This window comes from Rhinoderma darwinii, chromosome 2 (assembly GCF_050947455.1).
Source record: "Rhinoderma darwinii isolate aRhiDar2 chromosome 2, aRhiDar2.hap1, whole genome shotgun sequence".
In the NCBI taxonomy this organism is placed as follows: Eukaryota; Metazoa; Chordata; class Amphibia; order Anura; family Rhinodermatidae; genus Rhinoderma; species Rhinoderma darwinii.
Window position 1 is genome coordinate 277,877,761 of NC_134688.1, and position 25,564 is coordinate 277,903,324.

The 25,564-nt window shown below is 41.5% G+C and overlaps 1 protein-coding gene and 1 long non-coding RNA gene across 3 annotated transcripts in view; one reads left to right on the forward strand and one right to left on the reverse strand.

The window, feature by feature from the left end:
- The window catches only part of DNAJC8 (DnaJ heat shock protein family (Hsp40) member C8), a 66,174-nt gene extending 48,338 nt beyond the window's left edge, over positions 1-17,836 (forward strand). The window contains exon 9 of the mRNA XM_075853301.1: positions 16,559-17,836. Within this exon, the coding sequence (XP_075709416.1) occupies positions 16,559-16,681 (123 nt within the window). The 3' untranslated portion in view covers positions 16,682-17,836. The remainder of the gene's footprint in view (positions 1-16,558) is intronic.
- LOC142742995 (uncharacterized) overlaps positions 1-25,564 on the reverse strand; it is a 52,855-nt gene that overhangs the window by 1,269 nt on the left and 26,022 nt on the right. For both annotated transcript variants that reach the window (XR_012881474.1, XR_012881473.1), the window contains one exon: positions 8,579-8,694. This is a non-coding gene — a long non-coding RNA (uncharacterized LOC142742995). The remainder of the gene's footprint in view (positions 1-8,578; positions 8,695-25,564) is intronic.

Consider the following 25,564-nt stretch of genomic DNA (forward strand, 5'->3'; position numbering starts at 1 on the left):
GGTCTTACTAGACCCTTCACAGCCCTATTCGTGACAATCGTTACTATGAGAGGATTGATTTCCCCTGTAACTGGGTCTGCTGTGCAGCCCCAGTTAAAGTGGAAAAGATGGTGTAAAAGAAAGAAAAAATATATATAAAAGTTCCCCAAAAGTCTTTTTTGACCTTTGAGGAACAGACCATAGTAATAAAAAATTAGTAAAGTGCAAAAAAAATGAACACACATAAAATACCCATCCCAAAAAAAAAAAAGTTATAGCCATTTAACTAACACGGGCTAAACGGTGTCTGGTCCTGAAGGCTCAAAATAAGAATTCAGCTTTAACCCTTTCCCACCGCAGCCATTTTTCGGATTTTCACTTTTGTTTTTTCCTCCCCTCTTTCCAAATAGCATAACTTTTTTATTTTTCAATTAATATTGCCGTATGAGGGCTTGTTTTTTGCATATAATGTAGTGGGGAAACGAGAAAAAAAAATATATGGGGTGGAATAGGAAATATTTTGAGTGGTTTTGTTATTACGGCGTTCACCATGCGGTAAAAACTGCATGTTAACTTTATTCTGCGGGTCAATACGATTACAGCAATTCCAAATTTATATAGTTTTCTTTGTTTTACTACTTTTACAAGGAAAAAACTGATTATTAAAAATAAAATTTTAGTTGTCGCCATATTCTGAGATCCATAACTTTTTTTTTTTCCGTTGATTTAGCATCATGAGGGCTTATTTTTTGCGGGGCGAGCTGTAGTTTATATTGGTACCATTTTGGGGTACGTGGGACTTTTTATCACTTTTATATTTCATTTTTTTGTGGGAGATGAAGTGATCAAAAAACAGTAATTCTGATATTTTTTATTTTTTACGGCGTTCACCGTGCGGACTAAATTATATATTGTAATAGTTCAGACTTTTACGGACGCTCCGATACCAGTTGTTAGCTCTAATTTTTTTTTACATTGTGTTTGATGGAAAATTTGTAAATTTCTTTTAATTTTTTTTATTTATTAAAAAAAACTTACTGTTTTTACTTTTTTTTTTTAATTCACACTCGCTCTGTGGAGCAGGCTCAGCCCGTGAGTTCGCTCCATACTCCCCCCCCCCCCCCCCCCTCAACCTGGCGTGCGCCATATATATGTGGCGGATGTCGGGAAGGGGTTAAAGGGATTGTTTGGGTTGCAGTAAATATTAGAATTTACAAGTATTTTCATATTTGTCAAATACATTCGCTGATAGTAGTGGATATTTGATGTGAACAGAGCCTTAGCAGCAACAAAATGCTTCATATTATTGGAGGTCCGCCTTTCTCAACGCTGTGAAGGAATTTGCAGAGTTTCTTTAACCGGTTAAGGACTAGGCTGTTTTACAGCTAAATGACCAGAGCAAATTTCACAATTTTGCTATGCGCTTCTTTACATGACTATAACTCAGCAGGTGAATAAAGTTAATCTTTGAATTTTACACTCTTTTTAAAGGACAGATAGGGCTTTGTTATAGTGGCATTTGTCCGTATACATAATTTTTATTTTTTTCTCTAAAGTGGGCAAAATTTGAAAAAAATGCAAGAATTTACCAATTGCGTCAGTTTATGCCAGCATTTTTCACACACAGTATGGACCACGGACAAAATTCATCTCCTTTCACATTCTTCCACTTCTCCCGTGCATGGGGATACCCAATATGTGTGCTTTATTCACTGTGCGGGCATGTGCCAGGGCTTGGCATAAAAGGAGGCTTTTTGGCCTTTTCGGTCCAGGAATTCTGCACTTGATTTTATAGCAGCATACTGTTTTCTGGGGGGCCTAATGCTGCTGAAACATTAGAATCACCCCATAAATGACTTCATTCACACAAGTAGACCCCACAAGGTTTCCTTCAAGGGGTTTATCATATTTTTAGACAGTCCAGTTTTCTTCTGAAAGTTTCTTGAATAAGATGGATCAAAATAAAATTAGTAATTTTTTAGCAAATGCGTCAGTTTATGCCAGCATTTTTCACACACGACATAGACCACGGACAAAATTAATCTCCTTTCACATTCTGCCACTTCTCCCGTGCACGGGGATACCCAATATGTGTGCCTTATTTATCACATAGAGAAGTAGGAGGGCGGACGATAGAAGAAGCTTATTTCACAAATCGCTTTTTTTCAAAGCTGGTTTTACAAAACTCAACAGACTTTCTATAACACTTCCAAAATATCTGCTCTTGAAGCAGAAATCCCAAAATATTCATCTAGGGGTATAATGGGAATTTATTTTTTGGGGTTTTCTAAAATAAGAAATTGCAGGTTTATGCAAATGGAGCTCTCCAGCAGATGAACTTTAGAAAACATCAAACATGACATCCACCCCCCACCCATTCCCTCCCTCACCCTTGGAGTAAAATCAGGGGAAAAATAAAAATGTAATGTAGGGCAAATATATTTTCAACAAATTAACTAAAATCTAATAATTCAGAACAGTGTGGTATTTTTTTAAAACATGGCTCAATGCACAGGCCTGGTTGCGAGGGACATGAGGGACAGAAATATCGGGAATCTTTGCGGTGCCCGTCTTTTCTGCAGACGCGGCACTTTTTCTGGGGGTTGCTTCTGGTTGCTGTTGGGGGAATCCGACTGATGAAGTGTCTTTCAGTCAGTCGCGTGACATCCTCAGACTGGGGGCATTCTCGGGTGTCCTGAACATCAAAAATGAGGCCTTCAATAATTTTTTTCCTGGAAATCCAGGTATGTGTCTCTGCCTCTGTTTTTTTTGTAGAGCACAAATGATTTGTGGATGGCCACCCGTAACAAATAAATGGCCACCTTTTTGTACCAGGTTTTAGTTTTGCGTTTTACTAAATAGGGCTGTAAAACCTGGTCGCTTAAATCCACCCCCCCCCATGTACTTGTTATATTCGGACACGCTCACTGGTTTGTGCTTGTCCGATGTTGCCCCCCCTTTCCTTCACTGCCACTGTTCCTGCGGTATGAATCGTGCTTAGCACATACACATCTTTGCGATCCCTGAACTTGACCGCCAGAAATTCCTCAGATGCATAAGCACAGGAGTCCCCCTTTACCATGCGCTTCCCCACTAATTGCTGTGGAAAACCAATTCTGTTTTTGCGCATGGTACCACATGCCCCAGTCCTTGCAGCATGCAAATGCCTAAACAGGGGCACACTGGAATAAAAATGATCGCAGTACAGGTGGTACCCCTTGTGAAGCAGAGGCTGCATTATCTCCCACACAATCTTACTGCTGGTGGAAAGATCAGGGGGGCATCCAGGAACATTTATTGTGCGGTCCCGCCCTTCATAAATCCTGAAGGCGGTGGTATATCCTGACCCGCTTTCACACAATTTGTAGAGCTTAACGCCATATCTTGCCCTTTTGGAAGGTAGATATTGGCGAAAGCAAAGTCTGCCATGAAAGTTGAGGAGGGATTCGTCCACACTTACATTCTGCTCAGGGGTGTATAGTTGCAGAAATAAATTATTCAGGGAATTTATTAGCGGTCTTATTTTGAACAACCGATCCCGGTTTGCATCGGTACTTGGGGGGGGGGCCTGTGTGTTGTCGTTGAAGTGGAGGAACCTCATTATTGTCTCATAACGAGACCTGGGCATTACTGCAGAATACACTGGGGTGGCTTGGGCGGGTCTTGTTGACCAGTAAGACCTAATGGAGGGCTTTTTGACAATACCCATATTTAGGGTGAGCCCCAAAAATGTTTTTAATTCCTGCAAATTGGTGGGCGTCCAATCTCTGGCATGGGTGGATGAAGGTTTCTGCCTTATATATTGAGTGGCATATAAATTTGTTTCGTGGACAATCTGATTTAGGATGTCGTCCGTTATAAATAAATGGAAGTAATCCATTTGGCCAAAATTTGTATTGTCCACGGTTATGCCAGGAGTGGCCGTAAATCCGTGGATTCTAGGCCCAAAAGATGGGGCAGGTGCCCATACAAGAGCCTGGACTGGAGGGACCAGGCTGTCCCGTGCTACAGCGCTACTTGGCCCTGCGCTTTCATGTTCTGCAGTTTCAACTGCATCAGGGACAACGTCCCCTGAAGATAAACCTGAAGTGTCGCTGTCATCGTCACTGCCCAAAACAGGTTCCATCTCTGATGCCATCTCTGATGCGGTCTCCGGCTCAGACCACAGCATGGCGTATGCCTCCTCGGCGCTAAACAACTTCCTCGCCATAACGTCACTAACACTAACTAAACAAATTATTATTTTTTTTTATTTTTATAAAACACACAAACTAACTGCTATATATATCTACACTACCGCTAACAAAAAAATAAACCGCTATTGCTATATATATTATATATATGTGGATATATATATAATTATATACTCCCTACCTGCCTATTCTAATAGAATAAAAGAAAGAAAGGTAGATAGATAGAAAAAAAGATAGATGGATAGATAGATTGTATAGATAGATAGAAATCTATCTATACAGAGAATGTTTTAGAGTGTAACTGTATTTTTTGTGTAACTGTAACTGTAATCTTCTGGCAGCAATTCTCCCGAGTCTCTTCTTCTCCTCAAACTGAAACAATGTTTGAGGAGAAGAAAAGAGGCAGGAGATTTACTGCCAGAAAAGTCAAAATAAAACAAATGTGGTCGCTGTGATAGGTTTTCACAGCGACCACATGTTCAGGGACCATCAGATTGGTCCCTGATACTCTGCCCAGTGCCCAGAGCTGTTGGTAACAGCGTGGGCACAGGGCTGTGTGCACGCGATCGCGTGCACACTATTATACGTAGAAATGCATGTGATCGCTGTGATTGGTTGTCACAGCGATCACATGTTCAGGGGCCAAAAGATTGGCCCCTGACATTCTGCCTAGTGCCCATGGCTGTTAGCAACAGCCAGGGCATAGAGCTGTGTGCACGCGATCGCGCGTGCACAATCTCTGAAGTGCCGCCGTAATTAGTCTATACGGCGGACTTCAGAGACCCTGACCGCTGGCCGTATAAATACGGCCAGCGGTCTGGAACCTGTTAATGTAGCCATGTTGGAGAGCATTTGAACTGCCCATTTAAAATCCTACAACATTATCTAAAGAAATGTTGATTCTGATGCTCCAAAGCAGTCATTTTGAGCCATTCAGGAGTTAAAGGAGTTGTCTGCTTTCCAGTTATCAGTTTGTGATCTAAATAGCATGTTAAAAGGTTTGGTCATTTTCTAAATAAAGTTGTTGCCTACTTATAAGTGGTCTGCATAAGTTGTGTGGCACAGTGATGGAGGGAACAGTCATGTGACCAGGGTTTCCACTAGAAGAGATAATGAAGGTTCCTATTGATGGCAAGCAGAGATTTTGAAGAACTAGAGGAATGGATGCAGAAAGTATATTAGAAAATTGTATAATGTTCTCGTTAAACTATAATAATTTTTATAATTGGCTCTGACACTTTTTTTTTTTTATTCCTTTTGGATTGCACCAGTGGATGAAAAGTGCAGCTTCTTTGCATGGGCAATATGGGGAAAGCAGTAGTCGGAGACTGAGCTGTTGCCTTATCATAGACTTCATCACAGTTATTCCTATTGAACAAGTTCAGACTTCTGTAACATGGCTACATGTCAGTCTGCATTACAGCCACATAACCCAGAGCTTAACCCCTTCCCGCACCTTGACGTAACTGCACGTCCAGATCAGCAGTAACGTCGCGCACCTCGATGTGCAGTTAAGTGTGTACTTTGACAGTTAACCGGCGCTACACCGCAGCACTGGTTAACTGTGCATGGTGTCTGCCCTGCATTCCCTGTTGCCGATCAGCGGCCCATTGCCGCTGATTTCGGCAGTTAACCCCATCGATGCGGCGGTCGATTGCAATCGCCGCATTTATGGAGTTTAGCGGAGATCATCAGCCCCCACGTGAAATCACAGGGGCTGGCGATGGTACCCATGGCAACCGGACACCAGACAATGGCTTCCGGGCTGCCATGTACAGAAGCCTATGAGGACCAGCCCGAGGCTGATCCTAGTAGGCTTCCTGTCAGGCTGGATTCACACGAGCACATTACGTCCGTAATGGACGGAACGTATTTTGGCCACAAGTCCCGGACTGAACACAGTGCAGGGAGCCGGGCTTCTAGCATCATAGTTATGTACGACGCTAGGAGTCCCTGCCTCTCCGTGGAACTACTGTCCTTTACTGAAAACATGATTACAGTATGGGACAGCTGTCCGGCAGCGAGTCAGGGACTCCTAGCATCGTACATCACTATGATGCTAGGAGCCCGACTCCCTGCACTGTGTTCGGTCCGGGACTTGCGGCCGAAATACGTTCCGTCCATTACGGACTTAACATGGTCGTGTGAATCCAGCCTCAGTGACTGTGACGTCACAATGACAGTTAGAATACATTACACTACGTAGAAAGTGTAATGCATTCCAGCAGCGATCAGAGCTGCAAGTCTAAATGTCCCCTAGTGGGACAAGTAAAAGTATACAATAAAAAGTGATCAAAAAGTTGCATGCACGCCAAAATAGTACCAATAAAAACTACAACCCGTCCCACACAAAAAAAAAGCCCTTACGCAGCTTTTTGACCGAAAAATAAAAAACTTATGGCTCTCAGAATACGGTGACACAGAAAATAAATTATTTTATAAAAAAGTGATTATCGCACAAACGCTGCAAAACGTAAAAAAAAACTATATACATATGGTATCGCCGTAATCGTACCGACCCCCGCAGAATAAAGTAAAATTGTCATTTATAGCGCAGGGTGAGCGCCGCAAAAAAAAAAGAATAAAACCATTGTCAAAATTGCTGGTTTTTGGTCACCTTGCTTGCCAAAGAATGGAATAAGAAGTGATAAAAAAAAAAAAGCGCATGTACCCCAAAAAGGTACCAATGAAAACAGGTTGTCCCGCAACAAATAAGCCCTCACACAGCTCCGGTGAAGAAGAAATAAGTTCTGGCTCTCAGAATATGGCGATGCAAAATGTGCAGTGTGTTCCAAAAGCGGATAAGATCGGGCACCATTTATCAGTGAGACACCGGGCACATATCTGCAGATTTATTTACCCCATTATGATACCCTGATGTACCCTGCCCAGCTTACATATGACCCCACATTATAAACTGAAATACCAGCAAAACGGAAAACAGAACTATTACCAAGAAAAATCTGCGCTCCAAATGCCGCCCCCTCCCTTCTGAGCCCTGCAGCGTGCCCAAACAGCAGTTTACGCCCACAGATCTGGCATCGCCATACCCAGGAGAACCCATTTTAGTATTTTATGAGGTATTTGTCTTCGGTGACAAAAACTGGGCACAACATATTGTGCACTCATATCAACTAGGGATGCACGATAAATCGAAACTTCGATACTGTTTCGATACTCCGCATTCCCAAACGGTTCGATACCGTTATTTCATGTATTTCGATACTTAGCTGTACGGCCGCACAGCTCAGTATAGTAACACATGAATGTATGAGAGCGGGGCTGTGGCCGCACAGCTCAGTATTGTAACACATGAATGTATGGGAGCGCGGCTGCGGCTGTGTAATTCAACCACTTCCGCGCTCCTGAGTCCTGATGACAAGTGCGCGGGGTCAGGATGATGCGATGCGGCCGGCGCTGCACTAATGTGAAAACAGAACATGGCGGGCGCTCTGCAAAACACCCCATGTTCTGTCCTCAGTGCCTGAACCGCCGCTCATTAGTGCAGCGTCGGTTGCATCACCTCGTGCTGACCGCACGCGCACTTATGTCAGGAGCGGGGCAATGGCTGTATTACAAAGCCGCAGCCCCGCTCTATAACGGCGGAGATCAGAGAAACCTCTCATCTCTGCCTCTATTCCCCTGAATGCTGCGATCACAGCTGACTGCAGCATTCAGGAGTAAGTGAGAAGGGGGATGCCCCTTGGATCGTCACAGGGAATTCCTGTGACACGATTGAGGGACATACCATATATGTCCTACCATATTTCCTGTTAGGGCACACTTTGGTATGTCCTAACAACTGCCTGTGTACTATCAGTACACAGGCTAATGTACTGGCATATAGATTTATGCCAGTACATTACATTAAAGTTAAAAAAATTATGTAAAAGCAAAGTAATGTTAAATAAAAAAAAAATACACACTTTCTTTACAATAAACATTAAAATAAGTCTCAATACATAAAACACACATATTCAGTATTGGCGCGGCCGTAATAACCTGCGCAACAATTTTTTTTGCATCATTTATGATGTGTACACTAAAAAATAAAAAAACTGCTTTCTATCACTTATTGTGAGGTGTGTGGTGTGATGAATTTAACCTCCATGTGCCTCACATTAATAGTAATTAACCCCATCATGCACCTTACACATTAACCCATTATGACTGAGAAACATAATGGGGTTAATTACTATAAATGTGAGGCACATGGAGGTTAAATTCATCACACCACGTGCCTCACATCAGAAAATGGAAGAACTTTTTTTATTTTTTATTACTGTTGGCAAAGTATCGAATTGGTATCGAAATCGCAATACTAAACGAAGTATCGTTATCGAAGTCCAAATTCTGGTATCGTGACATCCCTAATATCAACAGATAGAAAGTATCGAGGCACTCACCGACTTTGCAACAAATTTCTTATTCAGGATCTTGGTCAGGATGTGGAATTAGCCTACGGCCGTTTCGCATGTGTACACACTTTTTCAAGTCCCTGGCGTCACTTCCTTTTCCTGCCCTTTTTATTCGAAAATCAGTATAGATTATTACATAACAAAAAATTATGAAAAACCGGAAAATACACAATATATAATATTGGGTGATACACCATAATTCTATCCAGCTAAAATAACGGTATATTTATTTATTCGTTAAATGTTTTTTTAAATGGCAAGGTTTATGTTCTAAAAGCACTCTGGTCGTTTCGGTCATTTAAGACGGAGAGGTCCTAGTGCCCCTGTCTGTAAGATTATCTCCGCCTCTTTTTGTAAAAGAGTTCGGTCTATCTCCTTCAGGCAATAGCGGCTTAATGTGAACTATGCCCACAAACCACAAACATCGTGCATTACTTGCATGTTTTTCAAGCATGTGTTTGTAATTAGTGATCTTATATGTTCACGGAATCTTATATACATTGATCGTATCGTTTTCCCTATATAAAATCTACCACAATTACAAATTACTGCATATACCACATACTGAGTTTTACAAGTGATCAGCTATAGGACCGAAAGGGAATTATAAGTGTGGACAATGCAATTTTTGCATTTCCATTATACGCACTAGTAACCTTAAATTAGGGGGCTGTGCGTTTGAAATAAATGAGCTGATAACTTGTAACTGATGACTTAATAGCATGTCATGGTGTGCGGGGGGGATTTATGGAGCGGGCTCACGCGCTGAGCCCGTGCCATACATTGCGGGTGTCCGCTGTGTATTAGAGCGGACACCCAGGAATAAATGACAGGAACAGCGATCTTGCGGTTACAGGAGCTTATAAAAATGACAATCAACTGCAATATATAAGTATTGCAGTGTATTCTACCAGTGATCTAATGATCGCTGGTTTAAGTCCCCTAGGGGGACTAATAAAACGTATAAAAAGCTAAAGTTATATGTGAAACAAATTAAATAAATGTTTAAAGTCCAAAAGAAAACCCTTTCCCCAATTTTTTCACTAAAGCAATGTAAAAAATAACAAAAAATACACAATTGCTATTGCTGCTTCCGTGAAAGTCAGAACTATTACAATATACCATTGCTTAACTCACACGGTGAACGCTGTAAATAATAAAGAATTTAAAACGCCAAAATTGCTCTAAAAAAAAATGTTAATAAAAAGTGCTCAAAAAGTTGTACGTAACAAAAAATGGTACCAATAAAAACTACAGTAGGTCCCGCAAGAAATGAGCCCTCACACCGTTTGTATTGACGGAAAAATAAAAAACGTTATGGCTCTTGGAATGCGGGGAGTGAAAAACGAAAATAAAAAAAAGCAAAAATTGGATCAGTCCAGAAAGGGTTAATTCATTTCTAATAAAAAAAAAAGCATTTATGACCACATGTGGGGTATTGCCGTACTCTGGAGGAATTGCTTTACAAATGTTGGGTGGCTTTTTCCTCCTTTATTCTTTATGAAAATTAAAAAATTCAACATTTTAGTGGGAATAATATTGATCTTCATTTTCACGGCGCAATGGTTATAAATTCTGAAAAAGACCTGTGGGATCTAAATGCTAGCTATATGCCTAGATAGATTCCTTAAGTGATGTCGTTTCCCAAATGGGGTCACTTTTGGGGTATTTTCACTGTTTTGGTCTCTATGGCTTTGCAAATGCGACATGACACCCAAAAACGATTCCAGCTAAATCTTCGCGCCAAATATTGCTCCTTCACTTCTAAGCCCGCTGTGTGTTCAAACAGCAGTTTATTACCACATATGGGGTATTTCTGTAATCGGGAGAAATTGCTTTACAAATGCTGGAGTGTTTTTTCTCCTTTTATTTCTTGTAAAAATGTCTACGTTTTTTTCAGAAGAAAAGTGGATTCTCATCTTCAGACTAATTCAAATACATTTAGCCTAAAAACTGTGGGGTCAAAATGCTAACTATATCCCTAGATAAATTCAGTGAGGGGTGTAGTTTTCAAAATTGGGTCACTTTTGGGTGGTTTTCACGGTTTTGGTCCATCCAGTTCATTGCAAACGTGACACGGCACTGAAAACGAATCCAGCAAAATCAGCGCTCCAAAATCCAAATGAGGCTCCTTCTCTTCTGAGCCCTGCTGTGGGTCCAAACAGCAGTTTATTACCACATTTGGGGTATTATCGTAATCGGGAGAAATTGCTTTACAAATGCTGGGGTGTTATTTCTCCTTTTATGCCTTCTGAAAAAACTTAGACATTTTTAATTTTCACAAGACTAGTAGATTTTCATCTTCACAGACTAATTCAAATACATTAAGCATAAAAACTGTGGGGGTCAAAATGCTAACTATACCCCTAGATAAATTCATTGAGGAATGTAGTTTCCAAAATGGGGTCACTTTTTTTTATTTTTTATTTTTTTTTACTTTTTTTGCACCACAAGACCTCTTCAAACCTGACATGATGTCTCAAATATATATATAAAAAAAAAAAAGGCCCCAAAAGCGTGCTCCTTTTTTTTTTTTCTTTTTTTTTTCCTGAGGCCGGTGCTTGAGTCAATAAGCACACTAGGGCCACATGTGGGATATTTCTAAAAACTGCACAATCTGGGCAATATATATTAAATTGCATTTCTCGCGTAAAACCTGAGTTACAGAAAAAACTGTATTACAACTGAATTTTGGCAAAAATAAATAAAATTTGTAAATTTCACCTCTACTTTGCTTTAATTCCTGAGAAACCTATGGGGTTAAAACACTTTTGGATACTTTTAGGGGTGCAGTTTTCAAAATGGGGTGAGTTATGGGGTCTTTCTAATATATAGGGCCCTCAAAGCTACTTCAGAACAGAACTGGTCCCTGAAAAAATGGGCTTTTGAAATTTTCTTGAAAATATGAGAAATTGCTGCTAAAGTTCTAAGCCTTGTAACGTCCTAGAAAAATGAGTTAAAAAAAAACGATGCAAATATAAAGTAGACATATGAAATAGTAACTCTTTTGTGTGGTATTACTGTCTGTCTTACAGGCAGATACATTTAGTTTTAGAAGTTTTTGCTAATTTTTCTCAATTTTGGTGTTTTTCACACAAATATTAAATTTATCGACAATTTTTTTTACTACCATAAAGTACAATGTCACGAGAAAACAATCTCCGAATCACTTGGACAGGTAAAAGCATTCCGAAGTTATTCCTACATAAGGTAACACATGTCAGATTTGAGAAAATCTGCTTCGTCCTCAAAGCCAAAACAGTATTTAAAAAAAAAAAAAAAGTGATCCACTTTTGAAAAACATGTGCTTTTCCATAAAGTGGCTGCACAAAATCTGCATGTATGAATAGACCTAAACCAAGGCCACATTCACACTAAACCAGAAGTATATATGAAAAAAATATTTAGGTACCATTCCTGGTTTTGGCTTTAAAAAAAAACCAAGACCTATGCAAATCGGTAAATAAATCTGCACTGTACGAAAGTGGTTTAAGAGCATCCTGAATATCGCTATCTCCCTGATTCCAGCGCTGTTATGGCCCACTGTTGTGTTTGCTCCCTATTTGCAAATTTACTGTAGTTAGCCAATGAGGTGGAGCTAGATTCCCTGCCTCTGATGCTGACCAATCGGAAGTGCTCTAAAATTTCATGGTAGACTGCTGGAAAATTAAATCAGCATCTCCATAAAGCTTGTCAGCAGAGGGAAACATGAATGGCTCCAAAATATCCTGGTTGACTGCTGTCTTGACTCTGGGCTTGATATAATACAGTGGACCAACACCAGCAGGTGACATGGCTCCCCAAACCATCCCTGACTGTGGAAACTTCACACTGGAACGCAAGCAACTTGGATTGACGCCTCTCCACTCTTCCTCCAGACTCTGGGACCTTGATTTCCAAATGAAATGCAAATTTTACTTTTATCTGAAAACAGGACTTTGGACCACTGAGCAACAGTGCGGGTCCACTGTGTTATATCAAGTCCAGATTCAACGCAGCCAGGAAATTTTAGATCACTTCATGCTTCCCTCTGCTTGGCCTACATTTCGGTATTTAAAAACCATTTTTGAAATTGGGCTTCTTTAATCTAGTTTTCCAAGACCCTAAATTTTGGGTTTTCATTAACTGTTAGGCTGGGTTCACACACCCTATTTACGGACGTAATTCGGGCGTTTTAACTTCGAATTATGTGCGAAAATACGGCTCCAAAGCGCAGGCAAACATCTGCCCATTCATTTGAATGGGTTTTACGATGTACTGTGCCGACGGGCATTTTTTTTACGCGCCGCTGTCCAAAGACGGCGCGTAAAAAAGACGCCCGTGTCAAAGAAGTGCCTGGCACTTCTTGGGACGTAATTGGAGCCGTTTTCCATTGACTCCATGGAAAAACAGCTCCAATTACGTCCGTAATTGACACTGCGAAAAATGCCTGCACATGCCATTACGTCTGAAATTCCGGAGCTGTTTTCTCCTGAAAACAGCTCCGTAATTTCAGCCGTATCGGACGCTGCCGTGTGAACATACCCTTGGAGTGAAGTGTCCCCTAATATTATATATTATATATGTCTCATGAGCCAGGACTGTAGAGCCTGGTCATGAGCAATAGCTTCACAACCAGGCAGGACATTTTAGTTATTGTCCTGCTTTGTTTGGAAGTGATGGAGACAGGAAATACTGCTTTGATTTCCTGTCTCCATTTGAAACCTCCCGTGTGGGATTTCGCGTGGGTGCTCATGAGTCGGCCGGTGATATGTTAGCCGGGGGCGAGCGCCACTCGCCCCCATTTACGAGCGTACTGACCTGGTTTAAATAACCCCGTGTCTGTACGCTCAGTAGCTGGGTCCGAGGAGTAGCTGGGCCTCCCACAGACCTCTTCGCTCCTGCTCCATCAACACTAAGTAGTGTCTCTCTCCTCTCCTCTCCTCCCTTTCTTCCACCTCTCTTGTTAACCCTTTCTTCCACCTCTCTTGTTAACCCTTTCTTCCACCTCTCTTGTTAACCCTTTCTTCCACCTCTCTTGTTAACCCTTAGTGTACAGGGACAGTTATTTAGGAGGGGGTGGGACGGAAATAGTGAGCGTGTGAGAACTTACAAGTAACTTATGTGTATGTATTGTAATGCAACGTGTATATATATATATATGTATGTTTAGGTAAATGGGTGGTGTTATAGATTAGGATTGTGATACTTTGTTTATACCGTGTAGTGTCAGTGTATTCAATACATATTAAGTTATTTGTCTGTATTGGGATACACCAATATAAAAATACACCAAACACAGTAAATAACCACAGTATAATATCCGTGTGATTACTGTTTTAATAAATATTACCTTTATTTACTTACAATCGTATTCCCTTACTGAGTAGCAAAGCAATTCTATTTACGTTAGTTAGAGATAGTAATAGTTGGTGACAGTAGTAAGTGAACCCCACTATAACACTAGCCCTTTTACAGTTAGCCATAATCCTCAATATTTAAAGAAAAAAATTTGCTGTATAGATCACTGTGTAATGAATCTATATAATAGGAGTTTCACTTTTTGAATTGAATTACTCAAAAAAAATTAACGTTTTGATATTCCAATTTATTAAGAAGGACTAGTATATAAAATGTCTGCTACCTAAGCCTGTGGCCTTAGAGGAGCTATCGAATCGGATCACAATTTCAGAGAAGATGTGAAGAAACTCAACAGCTCTGTAAGGGCGGATTTACACGAACGTGTAATACGTCCGTGCAACGCGCTTGCTTTTCACGTGCGTCGCACGGACCTATGTTAGTCTATGGGGCAGTGCAGACAGACCGTGATTTTCACGCAGCGTATGTCCGCTGCGTGAAACGCACGAGATGTCCTATATTTGTACGTTGTTCGCGCATCACGCACCCATTGAAGTGAATGGGTGCATGAAGATCACGCATGTCACACGGAGGCACCTCTGTGGGACAGGCGGTTTTCACGCAACCGCAGTCAAAACTATGATTGAAAACAGAAAAGCACCACGTGCTTTTCTGTTTACAAACATGCAGACAGTGTCATAATGATGGCGGCTGTGCAAAAATCACGTAGCCGCGCATTATATGGTGATGACACATGGAGCTGTTAAATGCCTTTTGCGTGCGCAAAACGCACACGCTTGTGTAAATCCGGCCTAACAATCATGTGATGTTCCAGCAGACAAGTTGTTGTTGAAACAAAACACTAAATAGTTTTTTTTTGTTTCTGGGACAGTTGCTTGGCAACCTATATAGTTTCATTGTCGTCCAACTTTCCTAGACTCCTTAACCCCTTCCCTCTTTGGCCACTTTTGGCCTTCAGGACAGCCTCATTTTTGAAATATGTCATGTTTCACTCTATGTGGTAATAACTCTCAGAATACTTTTACCTATCCAAGCGATTCTGAGACTGTTTTCTTGTGACACATTGGACTTTATGTTACTGGCAAAATTTGGTCGATACATTCAGAATTGTGAAAGACCAAAATTTTGCGAAAAATTAGCATTTTTCTAAATTTAAATGTATCTGCTTGTAAGACAGATCGTAATACCACACAAAATTGTTGCTCACTTTTTCATAGACTTAGTGGTATGAGGCCTGTTTTTTTGCGGGATGAGCTGTAGTTCTTATTGGTACCATTTTGCGGTACATACAACTTTTTTATCGCCTTTTTTTTTTTTTTTTTTTTTATACAGCGTTCACCAAATAAATTACATGTATCCGGCGAAACCTAATTTATAGAACTTTTTTATGTTTTACAACTTTTTGCACAATAAAATTACTTTTGTAAAGAGAATGTATTTTTTTTTTCTGCCGCCATGTTATAAGAGCCATAACTTTTTACGTCACTGGAACTGTATGAGGGCTTGTTTTTTACTAGACTAGTTAGTTTTTTTTCGATACATGCGACTTTTTTTATCACTTTTTATTTCCGTTTTTGGAAGACAAAGTGACAAAAAATACTGCCATAATTGCTGTTTTTTTTTTGTTTTGTTTTTTTACTGCGTTCACTGCGCGGGATAAATAACAATATTTTTTATAGTTCAGGTCATTACGGTCGCAGCGATACCAAATATGTGTGTTTTGTTTTTTTTTTCTATAATAATTGACTTGATAAGGGAAAGGGGGAGATTCTGTTTTATTTTATTACTTGAAACCGTTATTGTATTTTTTACAACTTTTCTTTAGTCCCACTAGGGGACTTTGAAGATCCAACTGTTTGTTTGATGTTCTAATACATTGCACTGTACGTAATGGCAGACAGGAGGCCATTGTTAGGCCTTCTGTTGCCATAGTAGCAGTCGCCAGACTTGCCATCGCATGGCAGTCTGCCGATTTGATACAAACCGCTAAGATGCAGCGATTGCATTGGATCGCTGCATCGAACCGATTAATGGCAAGAATTGGAGCTAACTGCTGCTGATGCTGGCTCAGCTTCTGAGCTGGAAGCTGAGCCGGCGCCATCTTGCCGATGGTACCGGAAGCCCTTTAGGCCCTGCCGCCGAGCGGGGCATAGGAGGCTTCCGTTGCTGGCAGACCGGGATGTAAGTATTAGGCCTCCGATTGCCTTTGCAGCCACCGGCAATCCAGCGATCCAGGGATTAATCGGCCAGATCGGAGGCTAGCTCCGGTCCTGGCCGTTACATCAGGGTGCCAGCTGTAACATACAGCTGGCACTCGGCGGTGATGGAGCTGGCCAAGCTCCTAAGCTAGCTCCATCTGCTTCATGTACTGTACGTGATTTTGCGGGAAGGGGTTAATAGCAAATCTGCCTAGTTATGCATTTCTTTATTAAAGTATAACCAGGTAGATTTGCCTTTCAGACCTCAAGGTAGGGTACTGTAATGTTGGATATGTAAGTTGTCAACCATCTTTCCCAGAAATAGATATAACTAAGACAGCTTAATCGTGATTACGATATTCTATCTGCTGATTCTGCCCTGATTGCTAACCCTCCTTATGTGTATTTTTAGGAAAGCAGAGATGGACGCGTTGACAGTTGGCGAAATTTCCAAGCGCACAAAAAAGGCAAAAAGGAAAAGAAAACTCGCACATTTTTAAAACCACCAAAAGTCAAGATGGAGCAGAGAGAGTGAAGGTCCCCACAGAGAACATTTGTCACTTCATTATGAACTTCATTTTATGAACAGCATTTTCATCTTTTTTCATATTATCGATTTCACTTACAGATGCCACCTCTTCGTCTGCCTGTGGAATATTTACTATATCCTAACTTGTGTATTGTACAGTTTCTGCTCTACTTTTTTTTTTTTTTCTCTCTAGTGGGGGGAAAAACCTATAATTTAAGGTTTTGTACTTGAATGGCTTCAACTGGTCACATAGTTCACTTGTAAAAACAGCAAGCAGAGTTATGTAAGTTGCATCTCCAAAGGGAATCTGTCACAAGGTCTATGCTGCCCTATCGGAGTAGTGCAGGAGACCCTTATTCCAACGCTGTATTACTTATAAAAACTTCTGATCATTGACATAAGAATTATTTTCTCTCATGCAGCCTGTATTTGAGCTGCAGTTAGCCCCGCCCTCCGGCCGCTGATTGACAGCTTGATTAATGAATTGATTAGAAGTCTTTATCTGCTGCTGAATGTCCGCTTTCATCCTGTGCATAGTTTAAGGGGAAAACTGTCAATCAGCGACCGGAGGGCGGGGCTAACTACAGCTCATAAATGCAGGCTTCATGAGAGAAAATAATTCTTATAAAAACTTCTGATCATTGACATAAGTAATACAGCGATGGAATCCGAGTCTCTGGCACTACTTTATGCTGCCCTCAGATATGGCAGTATAAACCTGGTAACCGATTCCCTTTTGAAGTACAATATCGAGACTCCTAGTTTATGCTAATTTAAGGAGTAATTCATGACCATGAACAAATCTTCATTAAATGCTAAGGTGCCATGGGCTGTCAGGAAATGCAATGTCTTATACCCGATAAATACATAGCTAGTGACTTATTGGCTTGTAGAAGACAGGGGTAGAGTGCTACTCTATGCCTGTTGTGATGCCAGTCACTGGCTAAAACGTTCCATGGCTGTGTAACCCTCTGCCCTGCACCACTGTCAGCCTGAAGAGCTACTTGAGTTGGAATCCATGTTACTGCAAGTACAATTTCCATCAGACACCTGTTACATGTGTATTATACTGATAAACCCTGAAAATACACTGTGCTATGTCTGTCCAAGGTTGATTCTAAATTATTTACTTTTTACTTAAATAAACAAAATTAAGGAAAATATACGTTTGTTGTTTTTATCCTACTAGCATAACCACCAGTAATATAAGTAGGTTAAAGCGGTTTTATAATAAATAACTTAATCACAGTATAATAAAGTTCAGCAATTTTTTTATATACCTGGTGTTTTATTTAATCACAATTTTGAAGAACTTTGCAGCAGAGGCCAGAATACATAGCTAGTCCTGCTTCCTTCTGAGAAGTGGATACAAATGTAGCCAAGCTATACCATGTTCTGTGAGCTAAATCCATCAGCACATAGCTTTCTGGTCGTTTGCTACAATGTATAAGCCTGGAGTCCAGGTTGTTCGCTCACAGAGTATTGTCTAGACTGCATGATATTATATCCAATTATGTAATTCCTAAGATGGAAACCATATACACGTGAGCTAGCTGTCGGCCAATAGACGTGCATGTTTGTTTCTCCACAACAGAAGTGGTAATAAGCTATAAGAGGTGTCTGGCTAAGGCCTCATGCACACTTCCATTGGCCGTCGTACAGCCGTTAATGACGGATCCGTGAAACATGGACTGCACACAGAATGGCTTCCGTGTGTAGTCTGTTGTTTCACTGACAAAATTGATGAAAAGGCCGAGACTGTTCCGTCAAAAACGGACAGGAGTAGGACTTGTCCTATTTTTGACAGAACGGCCACGCGGTTCCGTTAAAACAACGGAAGTGTACATGGCCCCATTGAAAGGAATGTGTCAGGGTGCCATCAGTTTAAAAATACAGATCGCACCCTGAAGAAAAAAAAAATTTGAAGTGGGCATGAGGCCTAAGGCTTTTCTCCCTCTTCGTGTTGAAACGAAGGAACCAACATGCTGATCCCTTTTTTTTTTTTTCTTCTCTCTTCAAATGGCGTTCAGGGTAACGGTTAAGCTACCCCATACATATTAACCCTTTCACTGACCATCTATGTATGGTAATAGTATAATTTTAAAGAATCAGCTTTCAAATGGTTCCAGGCTCAAATTTCTAGTTGCAATTTTCTAGATAAGCAGTTTCACATCGAATTGCTCCCTGCGTCTAATCAGGCCATTTTCTACTTTGTGACTTACTGGCATCTGAATCGCGGAAATTTTAGGTCTCTTGCGTCTTGATGGTTTTGTGAACATATGTGAATGTAGACATAAGCATAAATGGCATATATCAACTTTGCACAGTTTATTAGGAGGAGTGCATCTTTGTTCAGACATAAGGTGTAATAAGCATTTTGACCCCCACCATGTATTTGCTGAAATCATAGGAATTTGGCTGTGAAAATAAAAATCTACTTTTTCTAGAGGTATAGTGAACATTTTGACCCAAAAACAGGTGTTTTTTTTTTACTATATTCAGTTCAACTGGGCCGTGAAAATTAAGTCTTTGTTTTATTGGATCAAGATGTAGATTTTATTTAATTTTTTTCATTGCCACTAAGGATTTGCGTAAACCACAACCCAACATTTGTAAAGCAATTTCTCCCGAGTACAGCTGTACCCCATATGTGATCATAAACTGCTGTTTGGACACACGGCAGGATTCAGAAAGGAAGGAGCGCTATTTGGCTTTTGGACAACTTTGCTGCAATGGTTTTAAGGTAACATGTTGCATTTGCAGTTTAGGGACTGAAACCGTGGAAAACCCCCAAAAGTTTCTCAACTTGGGAAACTACTCTTTAAGGAATCTAAATTGGGGTATAGTGAACATTTAGACCCAACAGGTCTTTTGATTAATTTATTAGGCTGTGAAAATGAAAATAAAAGTTTTTCCACTAAAATGTTAATTATTTTTTTTAGTTTTCACAAGGCATAAAGGAGAAACCGCACCCTGACGCTTAAAGCAATATGTCCCGAGTACAGAAATACTCCGTATGTGGTCAAACTGCTTGTTGGACACATGGCAGAGCTCAGAAAGGCAGGTGCGCTATTTTGGTATGCAGGTTTTTCTGGACTGGTTTATGGGCGCGATGTTGCATTTGCAGAGCCCCTGAGGTATCGGTGCAGTGGAAACTGCTTAAAAGTGACTCATCTAGTAGTGTGAGCATTTTGGCCCCACACGTTTTCATTTTATTAGAATTCGTCAGTAAAAATAAAATTTCGTTTTAGCTTCCAATTTTTCATTTTTACAAGGGCTAACAGGATTAAAAACTCCACACAATATGTTTGTACATTTTTCAGAGTATGGCAATAACCAATATGTGGCCCTAAACTGCTGTTTGGGCACATGGCAGAGCTCAGAAGGGAAGCAGCGCCATTTGGCTTTTGGAGTGCAGATTTTGCTGAATTGGTGTTCGAGCGCCATGTTGCATTTGCAAAGCCCCTGAGATTCCAGAGTACAGTGGAAACCTCTGAGAAGTGACATTCCCATTTTGGAAACTACACCCCTCAAAGCATTTAGCATTTGCCTGGACATATGGCAGGGCTGAGAAGTGAAAGATTGCCATGCGTATTTGAGGCCTATTTTGGTGAGTTTCACAGAATTAGCCCACAATTGCTATTAGACCCTGACTTCGGCGGGGTCCATATAGGCTTCCGTACTTGCCAGACCAGGAGGCCGTTGTTAGGCCTCTAGTTGCCACCTAGATGTAGCGATTGCTTTTTGACTGTGGCATTGAAGGGGTTAATTGGCGCGGATAGGAGCTAGCTCCGTTCCCCGCTGTTACAGCAGGGTGTCAGCTGTAATATACAGCTGACACCCGCTGGTGATGGTGCAGGGGGTCCACTTCTGAGCCTGCGCCATCACTGCCACTTTCAGTTCATTGCTGTTGCGCTAAGTCAAGCTGCAAGACATAACTATACTTGGCGCGTCGTTAAGGTGTTAAGCCTCTTATGTTGTGTTTGTGTGTCGGTCCTTAGTCTGGCCAAACATATAAGGGCATGTTCCCACCAGGAGGATGCATTGCTGAATCTGCCTCCAAAATTGGTGCGTTTTCCACACACATTTTTGAACGCCGTTTTGAAAATACAGGCTGTTTTTGGCGCTTATCAGAGTGAAGTTTAGATCAGATTCTGCCCCCAGATGGGTAAGGACTCTGATCTTTGTTTGCTCTGACATCTGTTACCTGTAGGGAGGGGAGAGATACACAGGCCCGGGTAAGACACTGTTTTGCCATGCCTATTAGATGTAAATACAGGACAGCACCAGCTATAAAAGCATCCATTAAAAAATAAAATTTTAGAAAGTATTCTTTCCACAAACATAATAAATAATATATTTTAACCCTTTAACGCCTCAGTTATGGTGTTTTTAGGATCTGTGTCCGTAAATAATATGTAAGGTTTATATACTGCTCTATAGTATATAAGGTGATAAATTTAGTGAGTTTAGTACACAAAATAAATATTGCACACAAAGATTGTTGCTGAGGAAATGTTAGAAAAGTTCCATTTCCTGCATACTGGTTAAGAAACCCTCGCGCCTGTCCCGTGATATTTCAAAATCACTTGTTCTGACATGTACACCAGTGGTGTAGCTATAGTGGTTGCAATTGCGACCAGGCCCTGATGCCAGGGAGGCCGGGGCCTCCCGCACCACGTCTATAAAAAGTTACTATGTTAACGGGACTGTGTATTTGATTACATCGACCCCACTTACTATAGTAATAAACAATATACTTACCCTCCTTTTTCCCGAGCGCAGCAGAGGTCCTGGCATCTCTTTGCGGCATGGCGTCACGACTCTGTGCGCAATGCTGTCCCTCCCATATGACGAAAATGTTGACAATATATCTCTACCAGCAGCGAATGCGACCCGTATAATCTGAGGTGTAGACAAACTCGTCCCCAAAGGAGGACATAAAGATGTTAGCATATGTGGGGGCCACATTGGACCCCATTGCTGTCCCCCATGACTGCAAATAGAATTGGTCAACAAAGAGGAAATAATTCCTCTTCAGCACCAACTCCAACAGCTTGAGGGTCGCATCTGCTGCTGGTGGAGATATATAGATGACATTTTCGTCATATCGGAGGGAGAAAATGTGACCTTGCAGAAATTCTTTCTGAAGTTGAACTGTCATGTCCCGACACTGCAGTTCACAATAGTACAATCGGATTGTGAGCTGCTGTTCTTGGACACATTGGTACAATTAAAAAATGGTGTGATTACGACAGATTTGTTTGTCAAACCGACTGATATAAATCTGCTCTTGTTTAACATTAGTCATCCGAGACATATAGTGGAGTCCCTGCCATGGAGCCAACTACTGAGGGTAAATCGGATTGTATCCGACGTAGCACAGAAACTAGTTAGAGTGACAGAAATGTGCAATAAATTTGCCAAGAGGGGTTACCCTAGACACTGGGTTAAACAGATTGAACGGGTGCCATTTACCTACTTACGGCCGATGGAGTGGTTGTATTACAAACATACGTAAAAATTGGCCAATCCTAACGAAAGGTCATGTTAAAATTGATGCACTAAGTGTACCCATCATAGGACAAGGAATGTCAAGGACTTGTTGGTCAAATCTGACATAGGAAGTAAGAAAAAAATGGTAATTTTTTTTCCCTGCTTAAATTACTGTAATTGCAATGACATTTTAAAAGGAGATAATTTTTGCCTTCCATATATGGGACAGGAATTCCATATCAAACAACAGTACACTTGTGACTCAGACTATGTGGCTTACATGATACCATGCCCTTGTTCACTAATATATATAGGAGAAACGGCAATGGCAATTAAAGTGAGGATAAATAAACATAAAAGCACGATTAGGAAGAAAATGTTAGTTATCAATTTCAAAGCATTTTATTGAGAAGTACCTTCAACCAAATTGGTTAAGATTCGGCAGGGGCGTTGCTAGGGTCTTAAAAGTTCAGGGACACAAGCCCTGAGACATATATCCCCCCCCCCCCTGAACCTAAAAGAATTAACATACATATTGGAGATAGCATATTTATAAGAGTAAGGCCCCATGCACACGACCGTGTTCGGTCCGTGATATACGGTCCGCATGTCGGCTGCATGTCCCGGACCGAACACAGTGCAGGGAGTCGGGCTCCTAGCATCACACTTATCTATGACGGTAGGGGTCACTGCCTGTCCGCGGAACTACTGTCCCGTACTGTAATCATGTTTTAGTGTGTGACAGTAGTTACGTGGATAGGCAGTGACACCTAGCGTCATAGATAAGTATGATGCTAGGAGCCCGGCTCCCTGTACTTTGTACGGTCCGGGACAAGCGGCCGACATGCGGACCGTATATCACGGACCGAACACGGTCGTGTGCATGAGGCCTAAGGCTCCTAGGCAGTAAGTATCCTTGTACTAATACCAAAAAAAAAATGTGTGCGTGAATGTGTAAGTGTATGTGTGTGTATATATATATATATATATATATATATATATATATATATATATTGTAGCAGTTTGGGGAATGTAGCTCGGCAAAGAGACACGCTCAGCGCAGTATTCTTGTTTAAACAAAACTTTAAAAGATTTATTTCTCTTTCCAGCAGGGAAATCCAATAAACACAACGGTAGCTTGTCTCATTAGCATACACAAAGGTTATAACAGAAAGAAACGTTTCACGTAACAAAAGTCCAGGTATAACTCACACAGTCCAGCCCTTTGCAGTGGTTAGCTCTCACCCCTCTGTAAGGCCCCATTCACACGACCGTAAAAAACCTCCGCAAAAACGGACCCATTCACTTTCATTGAACGCGGACACCTTTCCGTAGCACTACGGAAGGCTGTCCATGCCATGGAAATGTTCCGGGAATTATGGAACATGTCCGTTCTTTTGCATTTTGCGGGCCGTGCTCCCATACTTTGTATGGGAGCACGGCCCGAAAATGCGGCTGTCAGTCGGCGGCTGACCGTGCCCGCAATCGCGAGCCGTGATTGCGGGCACGGTCGTGTGCATGGGGCCTAAATGTCAGGTCGTTCAGTAGTAAACCAGTCTTCACCTTCTCTGCTTCCTTTCTCTCCCTGACACACACTTTCAGCAGTGCTTTTCTCTGAGTTAATTACCTTCCACCTGTGTGGAGGGAAGACCCTATGTTAACTCCTTAATAGGCATCTAGGAATATATCTACCTTGGAAGACTAACTCCCTCAACCGGTTACACATCCCCCCCCCCTTTGCTCCAGGCCACAGGACTGGACACTTACTCCTAACAGGCAGTGTATCCTTGAGAGGGCATTCTCATTCTGATGTTCTCTTCCAGCCCCATGCTCTACTTTAAATTTATACTCCTGCAGAGCTAGGAACCACCTTGTTACTCGGGGATTGCGGTCCTTATTTTGTGCCATCCAAGTGAGGGGGGCATGGTCTGGGGCCAGCCTAAATGACCTACCTACCAAATAGTACCTAAATACATCTAATGCCCACTTGACGGCTAGGCACTCCCCCAAAATCAAGTAATTTCTTTATGCTAGTTTTCTCCAAGTCAGGAGTCCAGTGTACTGCAGTAGGCCAAGACCCTTTTGTTAGGTCAGTAAGTGGTGCTGCAAGGGTGGCAAAATTTTGTACAAACCGCCGATAGTAGCCCACAATGCCCAAAAATGTTCGCACCTGTTTTTTTTAAGTGGGACGTGGCCACTTTTGAATTGCCTCAACCTTGTTTAACTGGGGTTTAATCACTGCTCTGCCCACAATATAGCCAAGATACTTGGCTTCCTCTAAGCCTATGGCACATTTTTCATGATTAGCTGTGAATTCAGCCTTTCTGAGGGAGTTGATCACATTCTGAACCTTGCTTAAGTGGCTGTCCCAGTCTGTACTACAAACCAGAATGTCATCTAAATACGCAGTCATGTATTCTCTATGAGGCCTCAAGACCCTGTACATAGCTCGTTGAAATGTAGCTGGGGCTCCCTGTAGACCAAATGGCATGTTGACATACTGAAATGATCCATCTGGGGTCGAGAAGGCCATCTGCTCGTTGGACTCCTTAGTCAAAGGAATTTGCCAATAACCTTTGGTGAGATCTAGGGTTGTAATATACCGTGCTGGACCAATTCTTTCAATTAATTCATCAACCCTGGGCATGGGGTATGCATTACATTTAGAGACCTCATTTAGTTCCCTGAGGTCATTGCAGAACCTCCAAGTACCGTTGGGTTTTGGAACCAGGACTATAGGACTGGACCAACCGTTTGAGGAATCCTCAATGACTCCAAGCTCAAGCATCGTCCTTACTTCTGCTGTGACATCCCGTCGTCGAGCTTCGGGGATTCGATAAGAACGTACATTAACATTGACATGGGGATCTGTAAGAATCTCATGTTGTATTACATTAGTTTTACCTGGTACCTCAGTAAAGAAATCACTGTTTCTTTGTAGAAACTCCTTTACCTCTTGTTTTTGGGGTTGGGACAAGGTAGCCGCCACTTTCACTTTGTCTATCTCATTGTCACCACCTTTTTTGGGCACTATCCCTGTGGACAATGACTCCCTCTCCTTCCAGGGCTTAATTAGGTTGACATGATAAATTTGATATTGTTTTCTTTTAGATGGCTGAAACACTTTATAATTCACTGGTCCGATTTTCTCTATGATTTGAAAGGGTCCCTGCCACTTGGCTAAAAACTTGCTCTCTACCGTTGGGATGAGCACTAACACACGGTCACCAGGGCTGCACTCACGGATTTTAGCAGGTTGATTGTATACCCTGCACTGAGCTTCCTGTGCTTGGAGCAAGTGCTGTCTGACTACGGGCATTATGGCCTGCATTCTGTCCTGCATCTGGGACACATGCTCCACCACAGCATAAGGATTGAACTCTTGTTCCCAGG